This window comes from Blennius ocellaris (assembly GCF_963422515.1).
Source record: "Blennius ocellaris genome assembly, chromosome: 7".
NCBI classification, from domain to species: Eukaryota; Metazoa; Chordata; class Actinopteri; order Blenniiformes; family Blenniidae; genus Blennius; species Blennius ocellaris.
Genome location: NC_137656.1, coordinates 5,903,626 through 5,927,416, shown reverse-complemented (window position 1 = coordinate 5,927,416; position 23,791 = coordinate 5,903,626). Strand labels below are relative to the sequence as shown.

Here is a 23,791-nt window from a genome sequence, read left to right as displayed (position 1 = left end):
TATCTCTTCAGAGAACTATCACTGTCCAGTTTGAATGAACAGCTTGAAGCAATTCCTCCACATATGAACTGATAGAATAATGATAGTTTAAGTCATTTGATCTGTTTTCTTAAACAATTGAATAAATCATTTGAGCTGATCCGTTAACATTGCACAGGCTACACAGAGGTGGGCATGCCACACTCTGTCAATCACGTCACCACTCTGACTTTAAGAGATGCTAATGATGGAAAGAGAAATAAAACATTTACTGTCCTGTCATGTCAGTGTGAGTCATCTGTTGCCCTTCACACACACACACACACACACACACACACACACACACACACACACACACACACACACACACACACACACACACACACACACACACACACACACACACACACACACACACACACACACAGTTGATGTCTCTCCAACCTGTTGTTTTGTCGCCCTGACGAGAAACTAGTAAACCGACAAACATAGACCTTTAACAGAGCAGTATCTTCCACATCACCCAATCACCTCGCATGAGATTCACAAGCCCACAGAGACGCTGCTGACTGTTTTGTGACAAAAAGCAAAACTGCACACAAATAGGTTGTGCTGTTGCAAAGCTTAGACATCCACCCTCTCGTGTCTGGTTCGGTCACTGGAAAAAGCCTTAACAAAATGTGTCACATTGCATTTCTACTGAAGTGATTTCGTGACATAATTCTATTCAAATGCTGGGCTAATTTAACCCTATATTTTTTTAAACCAGAGCTGAGCCTTTAAAAAGAGATTTAGTCCCCTGAAACAGATCCTTAAAATAGGCTTGGAATAATGTAATACACCTGGATTCATCAGATCTGGACTTTTTGAAACAAATGTCGGCTCTTTCAATTTATTTTACCTGGATTATTTGAACCAGGAACTTTAAACAAGCTCATTTCTCAGGGTTCTGGTCAAATTTTGCTCTACTAAATGAATAAACAACATCTCAAAGGGGCCATCACATAGTCAAGGGTTACAATGTAAGTGGTTCCTAACTCCATAGTAAAGTCAACATTGCCGTCTTGTGGTAAAAGACTTACACTGCAATGAACGCTGATAAAATACAATTTACATTTTCTTCAGAAGATTTTTTTAAAGAGAATATTCCAATAATGGAAGTACAGCCATGTTATAGAACAGAATAGCTTTATTGTGATGATACAGTATATCACATACAATTAAATTACAGGTGCTGCTCCCTTATTGCATCAGCTTAAAAAGTAGACAGATTGTAAACATAAGACAAATTATCAGGTAACATGACAGGATTACATGTGACGAAGCACTAAAACACTATTGATCGGGTTAACAGTTATTTATTGATCTGATGGAACAAGGTTAAATAATTCTATATTAATTATAATTTTGTATATGCAAAACTGTATTATCAGTGCACAAATCTGCTTTATCCTTAAATTATTGTTTATAACATATAATATGCCTCATTATCATTGTCTGCCTGACATTTTAGAGAAATTAAAACATTGAAATCAAAGATTTAACTTTATACTCAAATTCATGTATATATGTACATATAAAAGAATACATTTTATTTTTATTACGGAGCTAATTTAAATTAAACTAAAGTAAACATTTTTATGTAGTGATTTCCATTTTGATATTGACATTTTATTTATTTCTTTAGTTGTTTAGTTATGTATTTTATTATTTAACTACCAGTGCGCATGCGCGAGTTTACCACACCGCAATTATTATAATGTAAGTAAGATGTATAACCAGCATACTATAAATTTTTTCACGCTTTTAAGCGTTATAGTTCTGTTCTTATGGTATTAATTACGGGTTAAATGTTGCTTATAAACCTTCTTTGCTTAAATTTGCTAACTTCGTGGGAAGCTATTAGCTACTAGCTAAACATGCTAACGCGACTGCGATTTATGACTTTAATTTTCAAAGATGTTGTCAAATGAGTGATTTGACGAGCTAATCCGTAAACATTGTAAAACTTCAGTAAAATCTAAAGTTGCTATTGATGTGTTTGTGTGGTTCCCAGGTCTGAGGGGGGAATCAGTGCCTCGCCTGTTCTTTTCCCTGCTGGAAGATATGAGGCTTTTGAAGCTTTTGTCTTTGAGGTATTTGAAACAACACGATCGCTTTCAACGTGATTTTATCTCATTAAACCGTGTCCCATTTTATCTGTTCCTACATCAGAGCAGCACCAGGCTGAATGGGAGGGTGGGCCTGCTGGGACTGCCCACCCCTCACCTCCCAGATGATCTGTACCCCCACAGTGGGAAGCTGCAGGAGGAAGCCTACAGGACTCCGTGGGCCAGAGGTATGGCTGCCAAACATGGTGCTCCCATGATAACCAGAAATGATATCAGCAACTGATTATGTTTATGGTTTATAATTACAATACTAAAGTATGTGCTTCTTTGGATAGAAAAAGTGTTCTCTGCCTGCAAGCTCTCACTTGGCAGCTCTCCGTTTGAGGATTTGGAGGAGACAAAAGAGCCAGATGTTTCACTCGAAAGGTCCCATTATTTGCAGAACAATATGTTCATGACTTTAGCATTTGTGGAGAGTTGTGATGAATACTTTGGGTGTTTCAGATTAATAGTGTGGGATGACGTGGCGATAATACCCAGCTCTAATCCCGACTCACTGATGGGTTCAGACCTGGATGACTGTCGTTTTGAAGAGTCTCACACTTCTGATCCATGCCAAGAGTCTTTTGCAGAGTGCACACCTGAAAAGAAGAGTGAAGGTAATTCATTTTCAGACTACTCAAAAAAAAAAAAGATTAGCGTCAGATCATGTTGAGAAAGCCGGCTTTGCTTTATAAAACCTGACTGCATGTGTTAAAGATCACTTCTTGCCAGAAGAGATCTTGCCCGTCGATCACCTGGCACAGTTTAGGAGACATTTACCGACACTGAAAGCTAAATTGTCACGACTGAGGATTCTCCCGGTGGCCGACCCTCTGCTCAGCTCAACAGGAGGGCCCATCTCTGAAGACGCTGTGTTCAGGTTTTTCAATCAGATCCAGCGCTGTGGTTTCCTTTTACACCTTTTCTGTTTCATTTAACCCACCATGTCGATCCTATTGTATTCCAGCTATTTCCAGCACTGTGAATCCTATGAAAAACCTTCAGATGTGGACAGCACTCCCGTTGAAAACTGCGCTCATATTCGTCAAGAGTTTGTCAAAGAGCCGCTCATCGATGAAGAAGTGAGTCAAGCATAATCATGTCAGATTGTCTGATCTCGTTGATGCTAATCTTTATCGTCGGCCTCGGTCTGTAGTCGCTGCTGCTCCCTGACGTCTTGGAAACTGTTCAGCCGAACACAGAAAACTGTTTCAGCCTCTCGAGTATCTGCGATCATGAAGCTGTTTCAGCTGAACTCCTGCATGAGCCGCGTCAAGTTCTGCAGGAGCTTCAAGGTGAAGACATGACAAGAAAACAATCAAAACACCTGCAAGAAAGCAGAAAAATCATATCGGATGTTTGTGTTTTCTTTAGCTTCTTTTTCAAATGTTTCATTGGAGTGGATTTCAAAGTACGAGGCACCAGAAGATGCTGGTAAAGAGCGCACAGTGAAAAGAGACCCCACAGATTTGGCAGGTACATGCTCATGTTACACATCTTTTATTAAAAAAAAAAAGAGAGAGAGAGGAGGACTGAACTTAAAACAAGTGTACTGAGTAATTTTGAATGTCTATTTAAGAGCGTGTCAAACTTCTTCCTGAAATGGAGCTGGACGTGACATTTAGCCCGACTTTGAAGAAGAGTCTGAGCCGTGTCTGTTTGACCACCGCTGAGCTCCAGATAGAAGAGCTGCCTCCTTTATGTCAACTGTGAGTGGGAATACCAGCTCACACCGCCAACACACTTATAATCCAACACTCACACGACTTTTCTTTTTTTAACAAGCTTGACTGAGCACTGATCGTATAAATTGTCTCATTATGCATCTCTTCGATTTGTGTATGTAATGATCAGTCCAAACGTCATATCTCAGGACAGGAGAGATATTAACTACAGAGAACTATGCAAAACACAATTTTATTAAAACATTATGTACACTCGTACACACCTCACCGGTCTCCCGGTTCATATTAGCGTATTTATTTCAACAAAATAACAGAGATCACCTTTAATAACATTCCTAGACTCAATGACGTAAATTAACGAATCATTGCTTTTATATTTCAGGGAAATTACTTTTCTTTTAGTTAAGTCTTATTGACATTATATCTTGTAACTTGTGCAGTGCATTGCCTGCTCAACTTCTATAAAATGACGTCCCTGTGTGTTAAAAACGCTGTTGACTGTCACTCAGATCTTTGGTGTCAGCGAGAACTCAGGAGGAGATGCAGGCGGCACTTTGGAGAGCAGAGAAACATCCAGACTCCGTGGTGCGATTTCTCTTAGCAGGTAACTTACACACACTAACACGGATTTGCTCTTTAATGAACAGGAAGCATTTCATTCATTGTGAGTCATCTGCTGATAGATGAATTTGACAGATTCAGAGGGCCCATTCAAAACTCTTTTGGAAACATTTTAACCGGATACAAAATCAGAAGATACAAGGAATATTTTTTTTTAATGATCTCAGGCTTAAAATTCTTCAATTGAGTGAGGATACTTGACCCATACTTGTATTTTTAAAATATATTAATGGAATCCTTTTGTGTATTTCAGCTTATAACCAAGAGGCCTCCCAGATTTATTGTCTGCTCATATCAGCCATAACATTATAACCACTGAGAGTTGAAAGGATTAAGATCACTTTGATGGCAGCACTTTGTGGTTTGGCGTAAATAAACATTTTGCCTTCAAATGTGATGTGTTAGAAGAAGAAAAGCAGACCAATTTTTAAGGTTTGGAGTCTGAGTCAGAACATTTCCAAAACGGCAGCTGTTCTGGGGCGTTTATCTGTCAAAATTAATCCAAGGAAGCAAAACTGGTTAAATACCAAAAGAAGTACCACAGTTTGTTAGGCTGCAAAGGGGGTCATGTAATGAAACTTATTATTACAGTTCAATTGAAACCTGTTTAGGTGCTGCTATTTCCAGCCTGCTGGGAGATTTGTTGACCACTAGATGTCACTGTGCATCCTGTTTTAAACACTTCCCATCTCTTCATCCCCACTTCTATAACTGATACCGCTGTTCTGATTTTGCTGTGACTTCAGAGGAAGATTTAAAAAGAACGAATGTGGAGATCTGAATTGATCTGCAATATCAACAAGGTTCAATGTGATGTAAGGCAGTGATTTATAACTGGTGGAAACACCTTTTCAATGAATTGCAGGTTTTTGCAAACAGAATTTTATTTATTCATAAAATGAATCACACTATGTGTTAAAAGCTAAGGTTGCTGAAATGAATTTTCTTTATTTTAATTAAAATGCCCCAAATAGAGTATCAAAGTAAATATTTCCGACTCTGGCAATGCCACTTGCTGGGTATTTTGATTTACTACTATACATTTTTATATGTTGGTGTACTGTGATATTTAAGCTCATAACATCAGTTCAAACTGCACAGTGTTTTCATGGAATAAAGGTGTGGCTTGTCATTAAGTGACATTTCGGGGTCAGAGCAGTTGAGAAACGCTGCTGTCAATAGTCAGTCATTCTAATAAAACACAATTAAATGTTGGATATTATCTTCCACCCGTGTACACTCATTGTTAATCACAAATTATTTATCTTAGATTTATGTTTAAGAGAGCTACTTTAATTTTTGACATTGTATTATATGTGGTTTTTTTTAGTTCAGTTTCAAAATGTGTGACTTGTATGAACAGTTTAAAGACTTGGAGTAACTCCTGATTCTGTCGCAATAGACCCATTAAATACACCTCAGGGAGACAGAATACACAGAAATCAGAGAGTGATTTAAAAAGTTGATGACAATTTTATTAAATTATTCTTGCAAGATGAGACAATGTCACAGTACACCCTTTGCATGATTGTCCAGGAGTTTGTCTCACTATGAAGTCGAACAGCGCCTTCTTAAAGGCTGATTTGTTTTGAGAAAGATCCTCGCGCTTCCTGCACTGTTGACTCTCAAGGTTCCAAAAAGTAGTGCAGAGGTTCCAAAAGTGCTGACACGGGTCACCCTTGAAACTCAGACTGCAAAATTACACATCATTCTCGATGAGACAAAAAACAAGACTTCCCTAACAACTGTATTCACAAAGATTTCTGTTTTATCTCTCAGAGTCTGAAAAATATGAACCAGCAGTGGATTTCAAGCCCCTGCATGAAGCCTTGACAGCTTTTCAATTGGAGAAGAAAAGTTTTACGCACACTGGAGACCACCTTCAGTCACAGATGAAGACGGGGGACCTGCAGGAGGATTTGTGGTGCGGCCATGTGTTCACAGAGAGCATGAGGTCGGAGTCTAACCCTGAGAGGGAAGAACCGGTGGAGGTCTTCAGGAAACTTCCTCTGGAGCGTGTGGCGGGTAGGTGTCGCATGTTTGTACTTAGAGTTTGGTAAAGGACGGCCCTGTGCGCGGGAGCTACGTCACCTTATGATGGCAAAAACACAAATAGAACATAAGATACAGTTTTTAATTTAGTGGAAACGAGTCATAGAGTGGTAACTCCACTTCAGTTTTTTTTTTTAGTTTTAACTCTTTGCGCTGTATGTCTCTTCCATAGCAAGTTAAACATAATTTTCTTCAGTTTGTTTTGTTTGTTGTTATCTCAAATGTCAACAAAATCATTTATCTGTTACAGCCTCACAAATGTAGACATTGAAAGTGTAAGAAAGTGAAATGAATATAATCTTTGTAAAGTTGCTTTAATACATCAAAGATTTACATTGTGACATTTTGTTTTTCTAAAACTGTACAGATACAGCTGATAAATAATTGGGGAATATATATATTATTTTATTGTAGGCTTTAATAAACATGTGTGTTGTCTATTTTCAGTTAAAACATCACACTCATCTGTATGCCATTTCTTCGTTTTCTCCCTGGTTCCAGATTTCACTGTAAAGCTGAATTGCTCAGACAAAACCCAGCTGCAAAAAGACAGAAACGCCTCTCGCGTTAACACTGTTTACACAAACAACAAAGACGTAACACCTGCGACTACGACCAGCACCAGCATTTCAGATGAGAAGTTTTCGGGGGCTCCTCTCAGGCCTTTTGCTCCTGCCGACATCACCAACGGAAGCAGAGACGATGGGAGGGGAGAGCGGAGCGCCACCCTCTCTGGGCAGGCCGGGTCCACCAGGACCAGTATCCCCGATAATGACCGAAGAAAGCCGTTCACCAGACATCCACCAGAGATGGACTACGACCCCGTTTCTGCCTTCATGATGCTGAGATCTCAGCCGGTTGTCTCAGTTCCTGCAACTCCTCAGAGCTCAGCCAGCACTGCAGGTACTCCGTGGACACTCGTTCTTCTAAATAAGAGCCACCTCCTTAGGTTCCCTTATATTTACAGACTAAGTAGAAACTGTTTTAATGCAGGCCGGGCCTGAAAATAATCAACATTGTTCTTAAATGGAGATGGTGAACTTAACAAGACAATGAGAAGCAATCAGAGTGGGCTCGAGCTCACAAGAAAACAAAACAGTGTATTGCTTTGTTTTAGTAACAGCGGATAAAAAAAGTCCTGACAAGTCAGAGCTACCAGCATTTTTTTTTTACATTTCAGTGCATTTTGCTAAATATATTTCCTTAAACTATATTGTATGTATACGTCTTTTTATTAAAACAAAGGAAAACATTTGGAGCTTTGATCACAGCTTAGTTTTACTGGTTTAGCAGTTTTATTCCAGAATCTTTTGGAAATAATCAAGACAACCTCATGTCATGTTTGTGCCGACACTAGGAGAGGGGCCTGTGGAGCAGTCGCCGCTGCCACAGACGCCGCTTCCGCAGACGCCGCTTCCTACAGCCCACACACCAGATGAGAGGCCAGGCCACATGCGCACAGTCATATCAGGAAAGGCTACCAGAGAGCAGAATCCCACCCCACAGTGGACGGACAAAGTCCCCGGCTGTCGGTCGGACCACCAGGAGAGACGCGACAGCACAGTAGTGCAGGTTGACGCCACAGGTGGGACACATTCAGCACAGCGTGCAGTTAAACCACACCTCCAGCACAGAACGTTGACTTTCTCAAAGAGTATGATTGGCTGAATTGTTAGAGGTAATTACACATTTTCTGTAGTAATGAAAGAACCAAAACCAAACACAAGTATCTCTAAATGCTGTTAATAAAATGTAGATATTGTGAGATCCACTTTTTATTGGAGTTTCAGTGCAATATAAAAGTACAGATCAATTCAACTCCACTTTAAAATGTCTTGTATTTCCTCAAACAATCAACCAAACTCTAACAAATAAAAAAGGATCAGGAGGTGACTTGACAATGTATACACTTGAAGAGGATCTATCCAACTTTTTTTTATTTTTATTTTTTTTATTTGCCAATCAATTGTGTTTCTTTCCATGGCCATGATGTGGCTTTACCTCCCCATTCCATTTAGATGTTTCTGCACTTTTAAAGCGAAAACGAAAATGAACATTGTCTGATACCGCTGTGTTCTCCTGCAGACAGCCAAGCACGAGCCTACCGAGAGCTCCAGGCCTTCGCTCTGCCCTGTTTGAGCTCCGCCCGACAGCTTGGACTCAACATCCCGGCGTGGGGAGACTTCAGCTGCCTGGCCCCGGACCAAACTCACTTCTTCCTCAAGCAGCAAGAACGAGCACTCCACAGGAGCCCTGCCCAGGGCACAGAGCCCGGCAGAAGTATGAAAGGTCGTCTGAATGAGACGGGGGCGGGTTGTTGGTTTTGATTTGTTCTCCACATTGTTTGAAAGTTGTGAAGTGACACTGTGCTGCTTTTAGATCAGGAGCTGCTTCTCAACCAGGTGACTCTGATTCATTCTCTGGTGACGTTCAAGGAGCTGCTGGTCAAGTGTGACCTCAGGACTGCACTGGGTCAGTACCAACTGTCCACACTACGACATACTAACGATTCAACTTTGTAAGATATGTTTGGATAATTGTCCAAAACAAGCGTGACATGGTTTACAAGCCTGATCTTTAGTTTCCGGGGCTCCATATATGAGCATATTTGTCCCTGTGCACTGCAGACTATCTGAGCAGGGCAGCTGAAGGCTGCGCAGAGAAAAGTCTGCAGGAGCTGCTGAAGAGGCAGCAGATCATCTTCTTCCTCAGTCAGAGGAACCACGAGCCCAACCTCAAACTGCAGGAGCTGCAGCGGCTGCTGGCCGAGCAGCTGCAGAGCAGGAACACCGAACACAACGTCACGGGGAAAGTTAGTTGTTCATATCTGTGCAGACACTCTTTTTTTTTTTTTATGGCTTCATTCAGTTCAGATGTACGTTTTCACTGGTGAAACTCTTGTAAAGATCCTGATTAGCTTGTCTCTGTGTAGATTCTTGTGATAATATCAGCAGACTCTGACGACAGCGGCGCCGCGGTCGTCACCAGCTTGAAACAAGCAACTGGTAAGCAGCTGCTTTCGCTTGTTTTATTCTTGTCATTGAACTCGCAAATAACTTACAACCTTACTAATAAAAAAATAAATAAACTAACCAGAACAGCCACCATTTCCTCCTGCAGTTCATGCAACATTATATGTCTGCACAACTTCACTCTTGAGTCAGCAGATGTGTTTAATTTGGAGAGAAAAAAAGTGAACCTCTGCAAATATTGTGCAGATTTGATCAAATTGCATTATTTATAGACGTGTGTTTGATTCAGGTGCTGCTGTCACTGCTGTTTATCCTCAGAAGGGCATGAAAAAGCTGAATGGTGCCAGCATGGTCAGCAGGTAATGCAGGCTTTGTGTTAGTCATTATTATATTTTGCATAAATGCAAAAATCAGCTTGTGTAATATGACAATCAGAGTTTTGGTGTACAGGGGTAAATGCTGTGTTAAAGGCAGTATTTGAAGCTGCTGCGCAGTGTCGAGATGATGTTCTAACGCTCCCATCCCGCTCCACCAGCATGCAGGCCTGTGTGTGTGTGGTTGTGTGTGAGCAGCACATTGGCCCGGACTTCCCCTGGAGCTGCTTCTCCCTGCTGGTGGAGTACGACCACCCGGGCCACTCGCCGTGGTCCACAGTCTGCAGGCAGAGGAACATCGGCCACCTCGCCTTCAACACCTGCATCTCCGACGCCGGTCGGCTTCCACAACTCTCTCGTCACTCCCACCACGCGCAGCTTCATTTTCTCTAAATGTGTGTGTGTGTTTTTCCCACAAAGAGGATGACGGCAGCTCTTGGCGTCTGCAGGATAATGTTCCCTACGTGCTGCTTGTGACGGAGCGGCTCCTCAACTGTCCACTGCTGTTGCAGTCACTCGAGTCCAAGTGAGAGCTTTAACTCATCCACACATGTAGAAAGACGGTTGCGTTTATTGGTGAAACCATTAGTATCATGATTACATTGTGTAATTAGATGTCCATCAGTGTAAACATGTCAGTTATGGTCTATAACGTGATTCAATGCTGCATTCCTGAGACTCATGTTCACACACCAGTGTTATGATCGATGCTTTAGCTGAGTGGTTCTCACCTGGTCTGGCTTCACGGCTCACCGTCAAACCTGAACGGCCCAGCTCATGAAACAGTCAGGTTTTCAAATCTATCACATGAAAAGAGTTTGAAGTCAAAGATAGTTGAATAGAATATTCAGAATGAATCTCTTTTTTGCTCGGTCAGCTGCAGTTTGATTAAAAACAAAGCTCTTCACAACAAATATGGAATAAAAGTCACCTTTACTGAAATCTAGCTTCTAAATGAAGATCCACAGACACCAACGCTTCACACACACGATGTCTTTGTCATTGATGTAATAAAGTTAATATCCACCTTTCTTATTTGTACCTGTTTTGCTTTTTTAGCATATGTAAACAAGCTGTGTGGGTCTTGTTCAGTGTGATATGTGTGTGAAAGCAGGAAGGTGTCTGTTTCAGCTTTACCATTAGTGTGTTGGAGAGGAATTCCTCACCAGCCCTGCAGATGCTCGGGGGGATCCAGAAGTACGCCGTGATCACTGTGGATGAAAACACAGTCATCGTCATTCAGGTAGCAGGACACACACACACACACACACACTACACTGAGTTTTGCATGACAATGGAATCTGAGTCAGTTAAAGTGTGTGTTTGTCTGTGCAGGAGCAGGATGAACTGTGTCAGGAGCGAGTCAGTGAGAGTCTGGTGATGCGGCTCATTGCTCTCTCTCTTCAGTACAGCTGCTGCTGGCTCGTCCTGCACTGCCCCGGCAGCCAGAGTCCAGAGTCTGTGTCACACAACCACATCCATGAAACATTACACTCACATTCACATGACAGCAACATAAAACACGCGTCAAAAAAAAACCCCCAAAAAACTGAGAAGGCATTTGATTCCCTTATTTCATACTTGCAGATTGTACACAAAGACTCACTATGACTTTCTTTGTCTTGTGACAACAGATTTCACAGCGAAGCTTTCAGCAACTTGGTGTTGCTTTATTCGTCTCTGGTGGTCTTCAATATGAAGACTGAGTTTGATCTGGATGTGAAGGTAGAGCACACGACACAATGTTCATTTTTCTGACCGTTCTGATTCATCGTTTTCCATAAAGTGTCAAGGAAACATCAAGTCAGATGTTGTTATACTGCAATACTTCATCAGTGATGTTCTCCCATCAGTTTAAATGCTCTGGAGATTTCCTGGGTTTTCTTCCCAGCAAGATTCTTTGAATGGAACTATTAATTCAATTAAAACACATTTTTACGAAACCATAATTGTAAAAAAAAAAAAGTATATATAGCCTGCAAGACCTACTAAGAATAACGTTTTATGATGTAAAAAAACAGGATTTCTGGTATCCAACTGACAGTTTTCATAAAACTCAAAGAAGCTTTACTTTACAGTTTAAAAATGTAATTGTGTAAAAAAAAACTGTTGTACAATGTATTTTTTTTAAGTAACTATGCACCTCTTTTGTTGAACATGTTTAAGCTTTGCGAGTTGACACTCTTCGAAAACCTCCCATATTAATAAATGTGCCAAATGATCCAAACACATCAACAATTTTATCTCAGCACTATTTTAGAGTAAACACTTTCCATTAGGGTGTTTTCTTTTTTTTTTTAAGGAGAGTCTTCTTCTGTCCTCCAGGTGCTGATGGTGTCAGACATGTTGGAAATGGCCAAGTGGATCAGCCAGATCTGCTTCAGCAGTCTGATGCGCAGCGACAGGGATGCTTTCAGCTACCTGAGCAGAGACTGGCTGACTGTGATGCCTTCACAGGTGACGTGAACAACCCAAACCCCTGGTGTAGAAAAGAAGAAGAAAAAAAAAGAGCTGGCTTCCACAGTCTTTAAGATCAAAAACCTGCAGCTGCACGTGTGTAGGAAGAAAAACTGATGTATGAGCAGCTTTTATTTGTGCTTCATGTAATTAATAGAAAAGTTAATGTCAATAGGCAATAGGTTTTGGTTTTTTTTCTCATTTCAGTCACACTGAACATTTTTTTAAGCTTTCTCCAGCTTAACAAGGACAACGCTGAAATAACTGTTTGCTCCACCAGCCTAAGTTTATGCCAGCGAAATTAAACCAAGTAGAAAATAAGAATTTTTTCTCCTGCCGTAATCGTCGCAACTGCATTGAAAATACAAAACACAAAGTAGTCAGAGCAAAGTGATCTCCAATGTCTGAAACAATCACACGGTGCAAATGTGTTTCCCTCAAGCTGTGTACTTGATGATTATAAGGGTCATATTGTGCAAAAATTCACTTTCTAATGGCTTTGCAATCATAATGTGTGTCCCCATACTGGGGAACGACGCCGGGGAACGAAGTGAAGAAAATCTGTCATAGCTCTCCCTGGCTTGATTCAATTTTTAAAAACTGTGTACAACACCATCAGGAAATCAGTGTAGTGTCACACCATGAACCTGTAGCTAGTTGACTTTTGTCAGACTATTTAGTCATATTTTTGTTTTGCCTCTTCAGGATGAATTGTACTTGTCACAGTTCCCATGTATCAACCCCCTGGTCGCTCAGCTGATGCTGAGCAGAGCCCCGTCCCTCCAGTGGCTCCTGAGGGCCCCTCTGCCCCAGCTGGAGGAGCTGCTCCCTGAGGTTTCGCACAAGGTCCTCAAGGTGATCCACAGCCTGCCGCTGCAGTTAGATGACATTTGTTGGGTTTCAACATGTTGTGTTCTTCTGTAATCAATTGAGATGAATACTTTGTGCTTAATTTTTACACCACAAAAACATTTGTGATATGTTTTACAACAATTTTTAGATTCTTTCCATCAATCTCTAATCACCAAAACAAAAACAAAAAAAGCCTCAGCCAGTCAGATCTTTTCAACATCTCTTGTTTTCCCGGTTCCAGCTGTTCACAGACATCACTGCCCAGCACCTGCCCAATACAGACCAGAGCCCATCTGGGACGAGCCACCAGAGCAGCCCGCCGCTCAGCCTGTGGAGTCAAACCCTGGAGCACGGTAACCCTTCCCAGACGGACTCCATCAGCAGCTTCTTGTTTGGAGCTGGAGACGTGGCGGGCAGCTTCAGCGAGCCGGATCCAGACCCCGCAGGGCAGGACGACAACTCGGATCCCAGTCTGGACTTTCTGAGTTGCTCCTTTGGCAGCTGGACCAGCGGCGATCCGTGGAGAAAGAAGGAGGAGGAGAAGCTTCCTGTGTGGACGAGCAGAGCCGGAGCAGCGGGGGGCGTTGTTGAAAGACGAAACGGTGACCATGGGTTCTTCCTCCAGAACCCAGAAAGTCCTTTCACGCTGGACTCCACATTCAGCTGGAGCCCCGTCCAGCAGCTGCCACAAAGCTCCCACATGTCCACGCTGCCCGTCGTCTGCCGTGACCTCCAGCATCGTCCCCCAAGCCTTCAAAGCGCTAACTTCAGCGGAGGCGGAGGGACGACGGCGTCTTCAGTGAACTGTGGTTCCAGACGCTGGGCGGGGCGGGAGAGGAAGAGGAGTGGAGAGGAGGCCGGCCAGTTTGGATCAGGTAAACAGCAGCCGTTACACCCGTTTCCTTGAAAACAGATATTTCCATCACGTTTCCTCTCATTTTCTAACCAGTGAAGGCCTGAAGAACCACATGCTTCCAAAACGAGTTCGCTTGTTTGGCTGCAGTCATGTCGTTATTTAAAACTGCAGAAACGTGGGAGAAGGTGACATTCCATCAAATACAGAAGAGAGACACTAATGTCTAAAAACAACTGTCCGTAAAACCCCGCGGAATCAAATATTTTACAGATTTTTTGGGGGATTGTTGTTCAGTCTTTGCTTGATTTGTGCCAAATAGTGGTTTAAAAAAAAACATTTTCACTTGTCACGCCTCCGAAACAACCTCACTTCAATCAAATGTGGCCGTGTTTGATTTCAGTAGATTAAAATGACTGGTAGCAACGAGATTAAATGAGACTTAAATACACTAAATTGGACTTTTCTTTTGCCGACCGTCAAGACAACATTTCGAACGATTAGCCTGAGCAGATTTGTGTTTGCGTTGCAGTGTTGACGCCGCTGAAGAGAAAGAGGCTGAGCTACGAGAAGATTCCCGGGAGAAGTGACGGACAGACGAGGCTCCGATTGTTGTAGCCACGAAGGAAAGATAAGAATTAATTTCTTCACTGATACAAAAAACTCCAGTTTTGACAGTTTTACAGTTTTAAGCAATTATTTTACCTTTTGGGATCAAATGTACGCTTTTTTAGGTATTTTCTGCATCGTGAGCTGCAACGTTTTTATTCGTTCTGGGTTGGTTTTTTTTTGTGAGTCTGTAGTTTCCTGGAGGGATTTGCAATTGGTTACATCGTACAAGTGTTTAAGTGTTTTGTGAATGAACTGTCCCGCACTGTTCCCCCTCCTGTTCAGATACATAACCTGCTTATGAACGACTGTGTCATATTGTTACACGAGCTTGTCATGATAAAAACACTTAATACCTGAAATCTACTTACATCGGTCTTATATTGTTAATCAGTTGATTGTGTGTTCGTACACGGGTTCCAAGAAAGAGTGACCAGGTTTTTTTTTTTTCTTTCTTCCTTCTGCAAAATCTGATTAAATATAATTATAACTGCATGCATGTTTTGCTTCAGTGTCCCGCCAGTCTGAGCATGCTCAGTAGTGCCAAGAAACAAATAGTGATTTATGGTTGGAGGAGTGGGATCGGGGGTCTTTCCCAGCTCCACTGATAACGTCTCTCATTTTAGCAGCTCCGGTGGTGGGACTTCTTTTTTTCTCCCCTCCTGCCTTCTATAGTTTAGTGAAGCAATCCCCTTATCGTGCTCTCTCAGCATGTGGAGAGAGTGCTTATCTTCACGAGCCAGCAGAGTGAAGCCTGCTCCCTCAGGAATGATCCCCAGACAAAGAAGACCCCGGGGGACATCGACTCCAAGCCTCCCCTCCCCTCCCTCCCTCCCTCCCTCCCTCCCTCCCGCCCACCCGCCTCTGGACAGCCGCTCTCATCCAACACTGGCCAGCCACCATCAATAACCCACCAGATTTTTTTTTTTTTTTCCCTTTTCTTCTTCCTTTAAAACGTGTCTCTCTTTCTCCCTGCCTTCTGAGAAGCAGTGGACAAACAAAGAGAGAAATGTTTTGTTTTGGGTTTTTTTTTTTTTTTTAAGGCGCAGGAACAAAAGCAGTCAGCAGCCTGGTCAAAGAAGCGACTGTCCGAAGCCTAATGGGCCGGTAATGGCCTCTGAGTATACTGAAGCCTGGGAATGAATGGACCAGGGAAGATATTGTGGGAATTAACAGGCTGTTTAAACGGAGGCCTTCTTTAGATGGGATCCTGTAAAAGGTCACATCGCCGTTATCTGGAATCACAGGCAGCAATTAAGCATCACCTGTGTGTTTGCTCTCCTCCTCCCAGCCGCGGCACAGGCCATGAGAAGAAACGAGCTGCATGATGAGTTACTGGAGAGAAGGGGGGGAAAAAAACGATTAACACAGAAGCACATTAACACAGAAGCAGTGTATACGGAAAAAAATAAGCACAGATGTCTGCAGATTATAAAAACTTGACTTTTTTCATAATGTTTTACAGCATATTCCCATATTGATCAACATATTGGGTCTAATCTATTTAAAAGCTATTTCAATTTACTACAGCCAATTCATGGGCTCTAAATGGATTTTTTTTTTTTTTTTTTTTTTTTTTTTTTTTAATCTCCAGTAAGCAAATACTACTGAATCATCACCACAAAAGATGCTGGAAATAGGTCAGCTGTTAGTGCAAACTTTAAAAAAAACAACCCAAAAAACATTCCATTTAGTAGAAAATCTGCATATAAAACCTAAACGTTTTTAGCACATGATGTAGCTTTTTATTGTTAATTTATATTGTGCTTCTTTTTGCATTTACCTCGGACATTATCTTCACTCCATGGAAAATGTTTTGGGGATCAACAAAACTCCATATTATTACTACATGTTTAATGAATCAATAAAAGGTGAAATAGTGAAACGTATTAGCTTCATCTACCTGGAAAATCCACAAGAATGTTCCTTCATGTTCTTCAACTTTCGTTTCCAAAGAGTTCACACATGAATGTTATAGTACTTGTAAACATTTACGGTCAACTTTTCCTCGTTTGTTGTGCCGCAATCACACAGCCGAGGCTGAAGGGAGCAGCAGTTTTTATCCCGTAACAACCTGAATGGATAGATTTTTATTGTCATTATAAAATGTATCTAATAAGATCAGTTATTACAGCTCATCCTGAAGAGACCGTTAACTTTTCTTTTATTATTTCACCCAAAAATTGAACAATTCTGATATTTCTTTCAAAAATATAAACGATAGTGAGAACCAGGACCTCCCCAAAAATCTGAACAATGAATCCCTTGTGCACTTGGACTTTCTGTAAATATTGTGATGTAAAACAAGATTAATCAACACTTGTGGCTGGACTTTACATTTCTGAGGAAACCAATGTGTCGCCATATTTATGTAGCAGTACAAACCAGTTTCCTCTCCTGCTGTACAGAGTACGTCATGGAGGTGGTTTTAGTCGGATCAATAATCGTTCAAGGTTTCGATTGAACGGAGAAGGAGCCTTGAGATTAAAGACTGGAAGTTTGATGGTTTGCTCCCTGTGAAAGGACCTTACTGCGCAGCAGCCTGCAGCTCCTACCGTGTGTATTTAAGGTGATCTTAAATAGAAGGAGTTCCACGCGGTGAAATTGACAATGAAAGCAACTTGTGATCCTAAAGTTTCACTTTATCAGACTTGTTTTTAGGACCCGTTGCCTCCGAACGTTGTAGAAAACTTACATTTGACCCTGGAGTTTGAACCTGTGTGATAAACCACAACAGGTTTGACAGATAACAACCCGGCGGACAAAAGCGTGCAGCCGGGGGGGGGGGGGGGATGAGCGTGCGCAGAACCTGCGGTGGAGCCCGGCCACGGGCCTGCAGGTGCAGCCTCTTGGACGTGCAGTGGGGCCCATGAATGGCCGATTCAGAAGCCGGCCCCCGTCGGGCCCGTCCTCCAGGCCCGGGGGCTAATCCCGGCCCCTAATCGGATTATGTAAATTCCTACTCCACACAGAGACTTTTATGGAAGGCTGCATCTTTGAAACAACACTTGAAGGGTGTAAAAAGAGCAGTGACAATTGGTTAAACTAGACGTGTTTTTTTTTTTTTTTTTTTTTTTACGGGATGAAGGTTGAAAATGGGAGGCAAGAGAGGGGGAGATGGTGTGGGGATGGTGAGGCGGGGGGGGGGGGGGGGAGTAAGGAGTGGCTGCGGGGAGGTGAGTCAGATGCTGTGTCTCCGTGTTTCCTCTGTAATTTATGTGTGGCCCCTTGGAATGGCTAAACAAGATTACCATAGTCATAACAAATCCCATATTGTTCAACTGTCAGTCTGCATGTGGTATTTTTACCTTTTGTGGCCCAATCAGGACACAAATTCAAAAGCCGGGCAGCCAGCGGCATCAGAGCCCTTTTCGTCTGCGAGGGGACGGTGGGCCGTCCATGCCTAAATGTCGGGGAGGCAGAAAGGAATCAGTGTCCACGGCACTAAGGGAAGGATCAGAGAGACGGACGTCTCAGTTTCACTTCGACAGCAATTCATTTGTCACCTTTAGAGCTAACCTTCAAGGATTAAACGAGCAATGAATCTTAAAAAAAGCAGCACAAATGGCAACTTAAAAAGTCTTTTGAATCACGAGAGCTGCGGGAAGAATTTGAAATCCCATGTCGAATGTTGCGCAGAAACACCGCGGCTATTTCCGAGCTCAAAATTTACAGACGGCATCGTCGGGGAGCCACATCACTTTGCGCTCGGTGGTGAAGCGCGAGCGAATCTATGCGTGCGGGTGTTTCAACAAACCGCACCGACCTTCACACAATGAGCGCGGTGAGAGGCGGGGGGGGGGGGGGGGGGGGGTCTCCACGACAGCACACGTCACACAATAGGGGCTCACCCTGCTATAAAATGCGGGATGCGAGCATGCAGCACTCTCATCCCTTCTCTCCCACCCTCCCTCTCCCTCTCTCTCTCTCTCTCCGTCTGTCTGTCCTCCCCTCTCACTCACTCACTGACTTCAACTCGGCGAGCATGAGAAGACGCGACTGAGTGGACGCTCACGCCGATGACCAGCGGACAGCAGCGGCTCTGCCTGTGAGACTTCTGCACGTTTCCACACACGGACAGGTGAGACATTTTGTTTCTACTGCTGGAGGACTTTTCCCAGAGAGGCTGTGCACTTTCCTTGGACCTGCAGCCCAACAGGAAATAAATCAGACGGCTGTATTATTAAAAAAAAAAATATATATATATATTTAATGTTCAAGTTAGCAGCTGGAGGTGAAAAGTAATCGTGTAAACACGTTTAAGCTGATGTTTTAAATTAAAATCCAGTTAAAATATCTTGAATAATACGTGCAAAAACGTTAGGAAGCGTTCCGATCTTTTTGGCCATGTCGGTTTCTGATTTCCCCTCCCTCCGCCCGGACTCGTTGCAGCGGCGCTCGGCACCATGACCAGGAAGGTCTTCACCAACACCAGGGAGCGCTGGCGCCAGCACAACGTCAACACGGCCTTCGCCGAGCTCCGCAAGCTCATCCCCACGCACCCGCCGGAGAAGAAGCTGAGCAAGAACGAGATCCTGCGCCTCGCCATGCGCTACATCAACTTCCTGGTGCAGCTGCTGGAGAGCCAGAGCGGTCAGCCGGCCGCGCACGCCCCCGCCGCCCTGCTCACCTTCCTCAGGGGCAACATGGAACGCCTCCACTCCCCCCCGCACCCCTGGGCCCTCGCCAGCGACACCGAGGCCCCGTCACCCGGCTCGAGCTGCGACAGCTCCGAAGCCTGGTAGAAATGTACTCATGGATGGAGATGGAGGAAGGGGGGGGCGGGGGGGCGGCTTGTTTCAGGACCTTATTTATTGCCGCCACACCGCAGGGGGGGGAGGGGGGAGGGGAGAGGGGGGTCAATAATCACTGTTGACTTGTGAAATATACCTTGCAGGTGAAACTTAATTTTGTGTTCTGCATGGATGTGTTCGAACCTGGATGTACAATATTCCCGTCATGTCTTCATGTTAATGCTCCCGGAACTAATTCAGTTTCTCCGCGTTTTGCCAACGAGGGGAATGGAAAGGATTAAGGAATTTCTCATTTCCATTTCCAGCAAGAGATTGAGCCATTATCTATTCAAACGCTTCACACAGTCAATTCTACATCCCCACTGCAATCGACTTAAAACAGCCACAGGCACTTTTTTTTTTCTTCCACCATTTTCTTCCTCTATTGACATGCTGAAGGTTTCTTTTTGTTTTTTTGTTTTTTGCCTTGAGAAAACTAAAAAGGACTTGAATTGTCAAGGTTAAGAGACTTCAGAAGAATCAGCTGGAGGAAATATTCTCCCCATTTCACACGGCAGCGTTGAGTATTTGACGGGTGATTTCTGACTTTTCAATTGGAGCTGAAGAAACCGACAATCCTCTCAGCGACTCTCCTACACACACTCCCACGTGTTGTCCTGTAACATGTTTTTTTGTAAGATACGCATGTCCTATAGCCAAAGATAAGGAACTGATTGTTTACTGTGAAGAGCGTGCCAATTATCTTCTGATACCTCTTTTGTAACTTATTTTGATTTGCTTGTGCATATATAGTATGTTATTTATTTCAACTATTTATTTAATAAATGATTGGTTAATAAAAAAATCTTTCTGCTGGGTTTTTAAATGAATGGACTCATGACTGATGCGAGTTTCCTCACATACAGATTTGTCTGGAAGAAGAGTGGAGGAAATAGAAAATCGGATTGAAACAAGAAAACCTTATAATGACAAACCTCAAAATAGAGGAGGGTGGGGTGTAAAAGCAGGAACAAAATCGAGGAGTCAAGGGAATGCCTTTTACCTGTTATTTTGTTAAGAAATCATATGAAAGAAAAACTAAAGAGAAAAAGTCCATTAAAAAATACCCCCATTGCTTACCTCACTTTATGCAGGTACGATTGGTGCAATTTCTTTCATTTAGGCCGAAGTTGCAGGAATTCAACTATTCATCTTCTACATCCTCTATCAAATAAATGGCTTCTCCCAGACGTGACGGAGTAACCTGTAAAAACACACATATGCACAAGGAGAACATGCAACCATCTGGGAGTGTCATTACTGTACTAATCCAGCAACTTATACATTTTATACATTACTTTCCTCTGATAAGAATAACCTACAATTTCAATTAAGAAATTGGTTAGTGCACTCAAAAACTCACAACAAAAAACGGGTTCCATTCCAAGCAGGGACCTTCCGCAATCCAAAGACATGTTAAAGCTATTAGCAAGTGAAAGTATAAAAACACATTTCAGTATGCAATGGGCAGAGCATACAGTCAAAGTTGGAGGCTTAAATAACATGATCAACCACTCGACACCTAATGTAAAATGTCGAGGTTATTTTTTTCTAAACGTAAAAACAAGCAGAATCTTAATTTTTGTGTCATTTGTCTGATGATCTATCCAACAGGTCACCTACTTCAGAACCAAACGCTTTCCAACCGAGCAAGCAACAGCAGAGCTGAAGTTACGAGCGAAGCCGCAGCCTCTTTGTTTGGGCTCAATTAGCCCAAAAAGCATTTGTTCCCAGCAGCCCTGCGATGTTTGTGATTGTGTGGACACAGAGCTGACCTCTGCTCTCTGGCCACTGACCGGAGGCCTGAGAGAAACCGTGCTTAACTTCCCACCCCGGAGGTCAGAGGGTCGCTTCGGAGTCAAACGCTGGCCGGTTGACCGGCATGCAGATGGACTGTTCTGACGGAAAATTGTGCTTTTGTTGACGTGAGCAGCAGCTCTGAGTTCACAACCGAGTAAATTCTCTTTTAAACTCAAATACAAACAAAACATTCATAGCTTTTAGGTGTTGAAATATAATCTATCAACACAAATTTGCTTTCAATTAAAAATGTGCTAATCACTGATTGGTTGATTTGATACACTGATGTCAATAAAGATCTGAACATTTTCGAAAGGATATGCAGCGACATCTTTTGATGTTTCTTTAAAACGTATTTGTCCTAAATCAATTATCTAAATAGCTGGATTTGTCCACAAAAAGGTTTTACGATGAGAAGAAATTAATCCACACCTTCTCAGTCCGGCTCCTGTGTGCGTTCATCTGTTTGCCAGTCGGGTAAACCGAGGTCAGACACTAACAGGCCTAATCGCCTTTTGTGGCTGCAGAAACTGTTTCCATGCAGAAAAGGCTGCAACAAACTGAGCTGAAGAGCAAACAGTGAGCGAAGGTTTCACCCCGGCTGTTAAAACTCTGGCTAATGGTGTGTAAACGGAGCAGAGGGCAGCTGGACGCTCTCGCTGGAGGCCTGCGGGAAGTGACAGGTGACTCTTTGTGATCCAGAGAAAATACTACGTAAATCATATTGAAGCGAGAGAGCGATAACTCCTGTGACTCTGATTCAGAGGAGTGCTTACCTCTTGTGCAAACATCATGAATAAATGAAAGATTGGGTTTGTGTTTTTTTTGGTTGTTTTTTTTTAACCAGCTTCTCTACACGTTCTAATGCGACACAGTGTCATCCTGAACGCTGGGTTGAAAAGGAGCCTCCATCGTATTTGCTTATACGACCATTTTAAAACAGACAGCGCCTGCAAACATGAAAAGCGTTTTGCTGATACACCTTATTTCCAAGAACGCTCCCAATCACATCGCAAGCATTTTTTCTGACCTCAACTTTCCGGCAGGATTATGAAACCCGGCCATGAAAATAATAACAAATCTCTACGCTTCCACAGAGTATATTTGCCTGATTGACTATTCTCTTCCAAGTATGTGGGTAATCGTCTATTGAGAGCACATTTCCTTATCAGCGTCTAGCACACTGTCTGAATCCGTTATCACAATGGGCCAGATCAGTGCAGGCAGCCCCTCGCTCTCTCGGCTGAGGCGCCCATGAAAAAGAATTTCTGGAGTTGGGTGCCAACCGATAGGCCCTGAGCTCTTTATCCCCTTAAAGCCAATTCACACTCTGCATGTTTAAATATCTCAGCTCAACCCCTGCCCTCCCACTCCCGTCATTGCACTCGAGCCCCCGCCCTTCCTCTCTCTCTCTCTCTCTCCCTCTCTTTCTCTCTCAGCCCTCTGCAGGCCTGCGAGTCCGAGCGTGGAGCCTGACCTGGTGCATCGGGTGTCTGGGTGGGTTGGGATGCAGGTGCAGAGATGGATGGATGGTGAGAGAGGAGGGGAGTCCTCCATTGTTGTGCTGGACAGCACCCTCTCTCCTCTGGAGCACCCTCTGATGGGAAGGCCCACTGACAATCACGCATCCTAATCTGATTATGCAAATATCTACTTCAAAAAGCAACACGCTGTAACCCTCGCCCCATGGTGGAGAGACGGCGCGGTGGGGAAGCAGCAGGAATGCCGAGGAGAAAACAGTTGCAGGCTCCATCTCAGGAAAAAAAAGATCCAACAGAAATACTAAATGACTCGATGCCGTTCTATAAGCAACATTTAGTCAGCCCCACGTGTTCCGCAGCACCAGGGGAGGTCCAAGTATGAAAAAAAAAATCTCTGTTCACTCTGAATGGCTACAGACTCTCAGACAGGCATCAAAGCCAATATTCAAATGCTCATTGTTTTTCAAGTCGTTCCTTAATCCAGCGTCAAAGGGAATTTACAATGTTAATGAGGGGGGGGGGGGGGGGACAAAGTACCTCACAGTTAAAATGTAAGATGCCCAAACAGTCCGAGGTGACATTTTCCCCAAGAACAACACAGGTTCCTGGAGGCACGTTAGCCGAGTCCCGCCTCCCAAACACTCCCTGTGAGTGTACACCGCTGGCTTCAGCTGCCAGGCAGGACACAACATTTTTTCTTCTCATCATGAATACCTGCAACATAGACGCTATTCAAAGTTTATCCCAAAATAACTTGTGTTACTACATGCTCTGCTGAGAAACACGTTGGCGTAAGAGCAACCAAAAAGTTAAAGGACATCATATGGAGCCAAACCAACCTGGAAGATGTTGGGATAATCATTGACAAGTGAAATTAAATTGTCCAGTTGAAGGGATTAGATGAAGATTTTTAGAATCTGACATAAATCTCCCTCAGGTCGTCTAGTTTCTGCGTCCATCACTTCAGAAGTTGAAAAGTCAAATGTCTTTATAAGCTTTACACTGTTAAAGTCACCAAGATACGCACACCAATGGTGACTGCTGCCATACAATGTGCTCGAACACCATTGGGAGCAACCTTGAACATATGAATCAGAATACAACCTAAAG

The 23,791-nt window shown here is 43.0% G+C and overlaps 2 protein-coding genes across 2 annotated transcripts; both read left to right on the top strand.

The window, feature by feature from the left end:
- Positions 1-1,133: 1,133 nt before the first annotated feature.
- On the top strand, positions 1,134-14,616 carry shoc1 (shortage in chiasmata 1; the record flags this gene model as incomplete). Its single annotated transcript, XM_080499948.1, has 25 exons — positions 1,134-1,139; positions 2,194-2,317; positions 2,850-3,012; positions 3,100-3,214; positions 3,374-3,427; positions 3,533-3,608; positions 3,712-3,841; positions 4,327-4,421; positions 6,218-6,463; positions 6,992-7,393; positions 7,848-8,075; positions 8,576-8,770; positions 8,870-8,962; positions 9,118-9,302; positions 9,423-9,495; positions 9,752-9,821; positions 9,998-10,173; positions 10,257-10,362; positions 10,968-11,079; positions 11,172-11,293; positions 11,471-11,561; positions 12,162-12,293; positions 12,999-13,148; positions 13,387-14,005; positions 14,531-14,616. The coding sequence occupies 25 exons, from the start codon at positions 1,134-1,136 to the stop codon at positions 14,614-14,616; spliced, it is 3,849 nt and encodes a 1,282-aa protein (XP_080356074.1).
- Positions 14,617-19,013: 4,397 nt separating this feature from the next.
- tal2 (T-cell acute lymphocytic leukemia 2) lies at positions 19,014-19,352 on the top strand (the record flags this gene model as incomplete). Its single annotated transcript, XM_080499707.1, has 1 exon — positions 19,014-19,352. One exon carries the CDS (start codon positions 19,014-19,016, stop codon positions 19,350-19,352), a length of 339 nt encoding a protein of 112 aa, XP_080355833.1.
- Between the last annotated feature and the right edge of the window lie 4,439 nt (positions 19,353-23,791).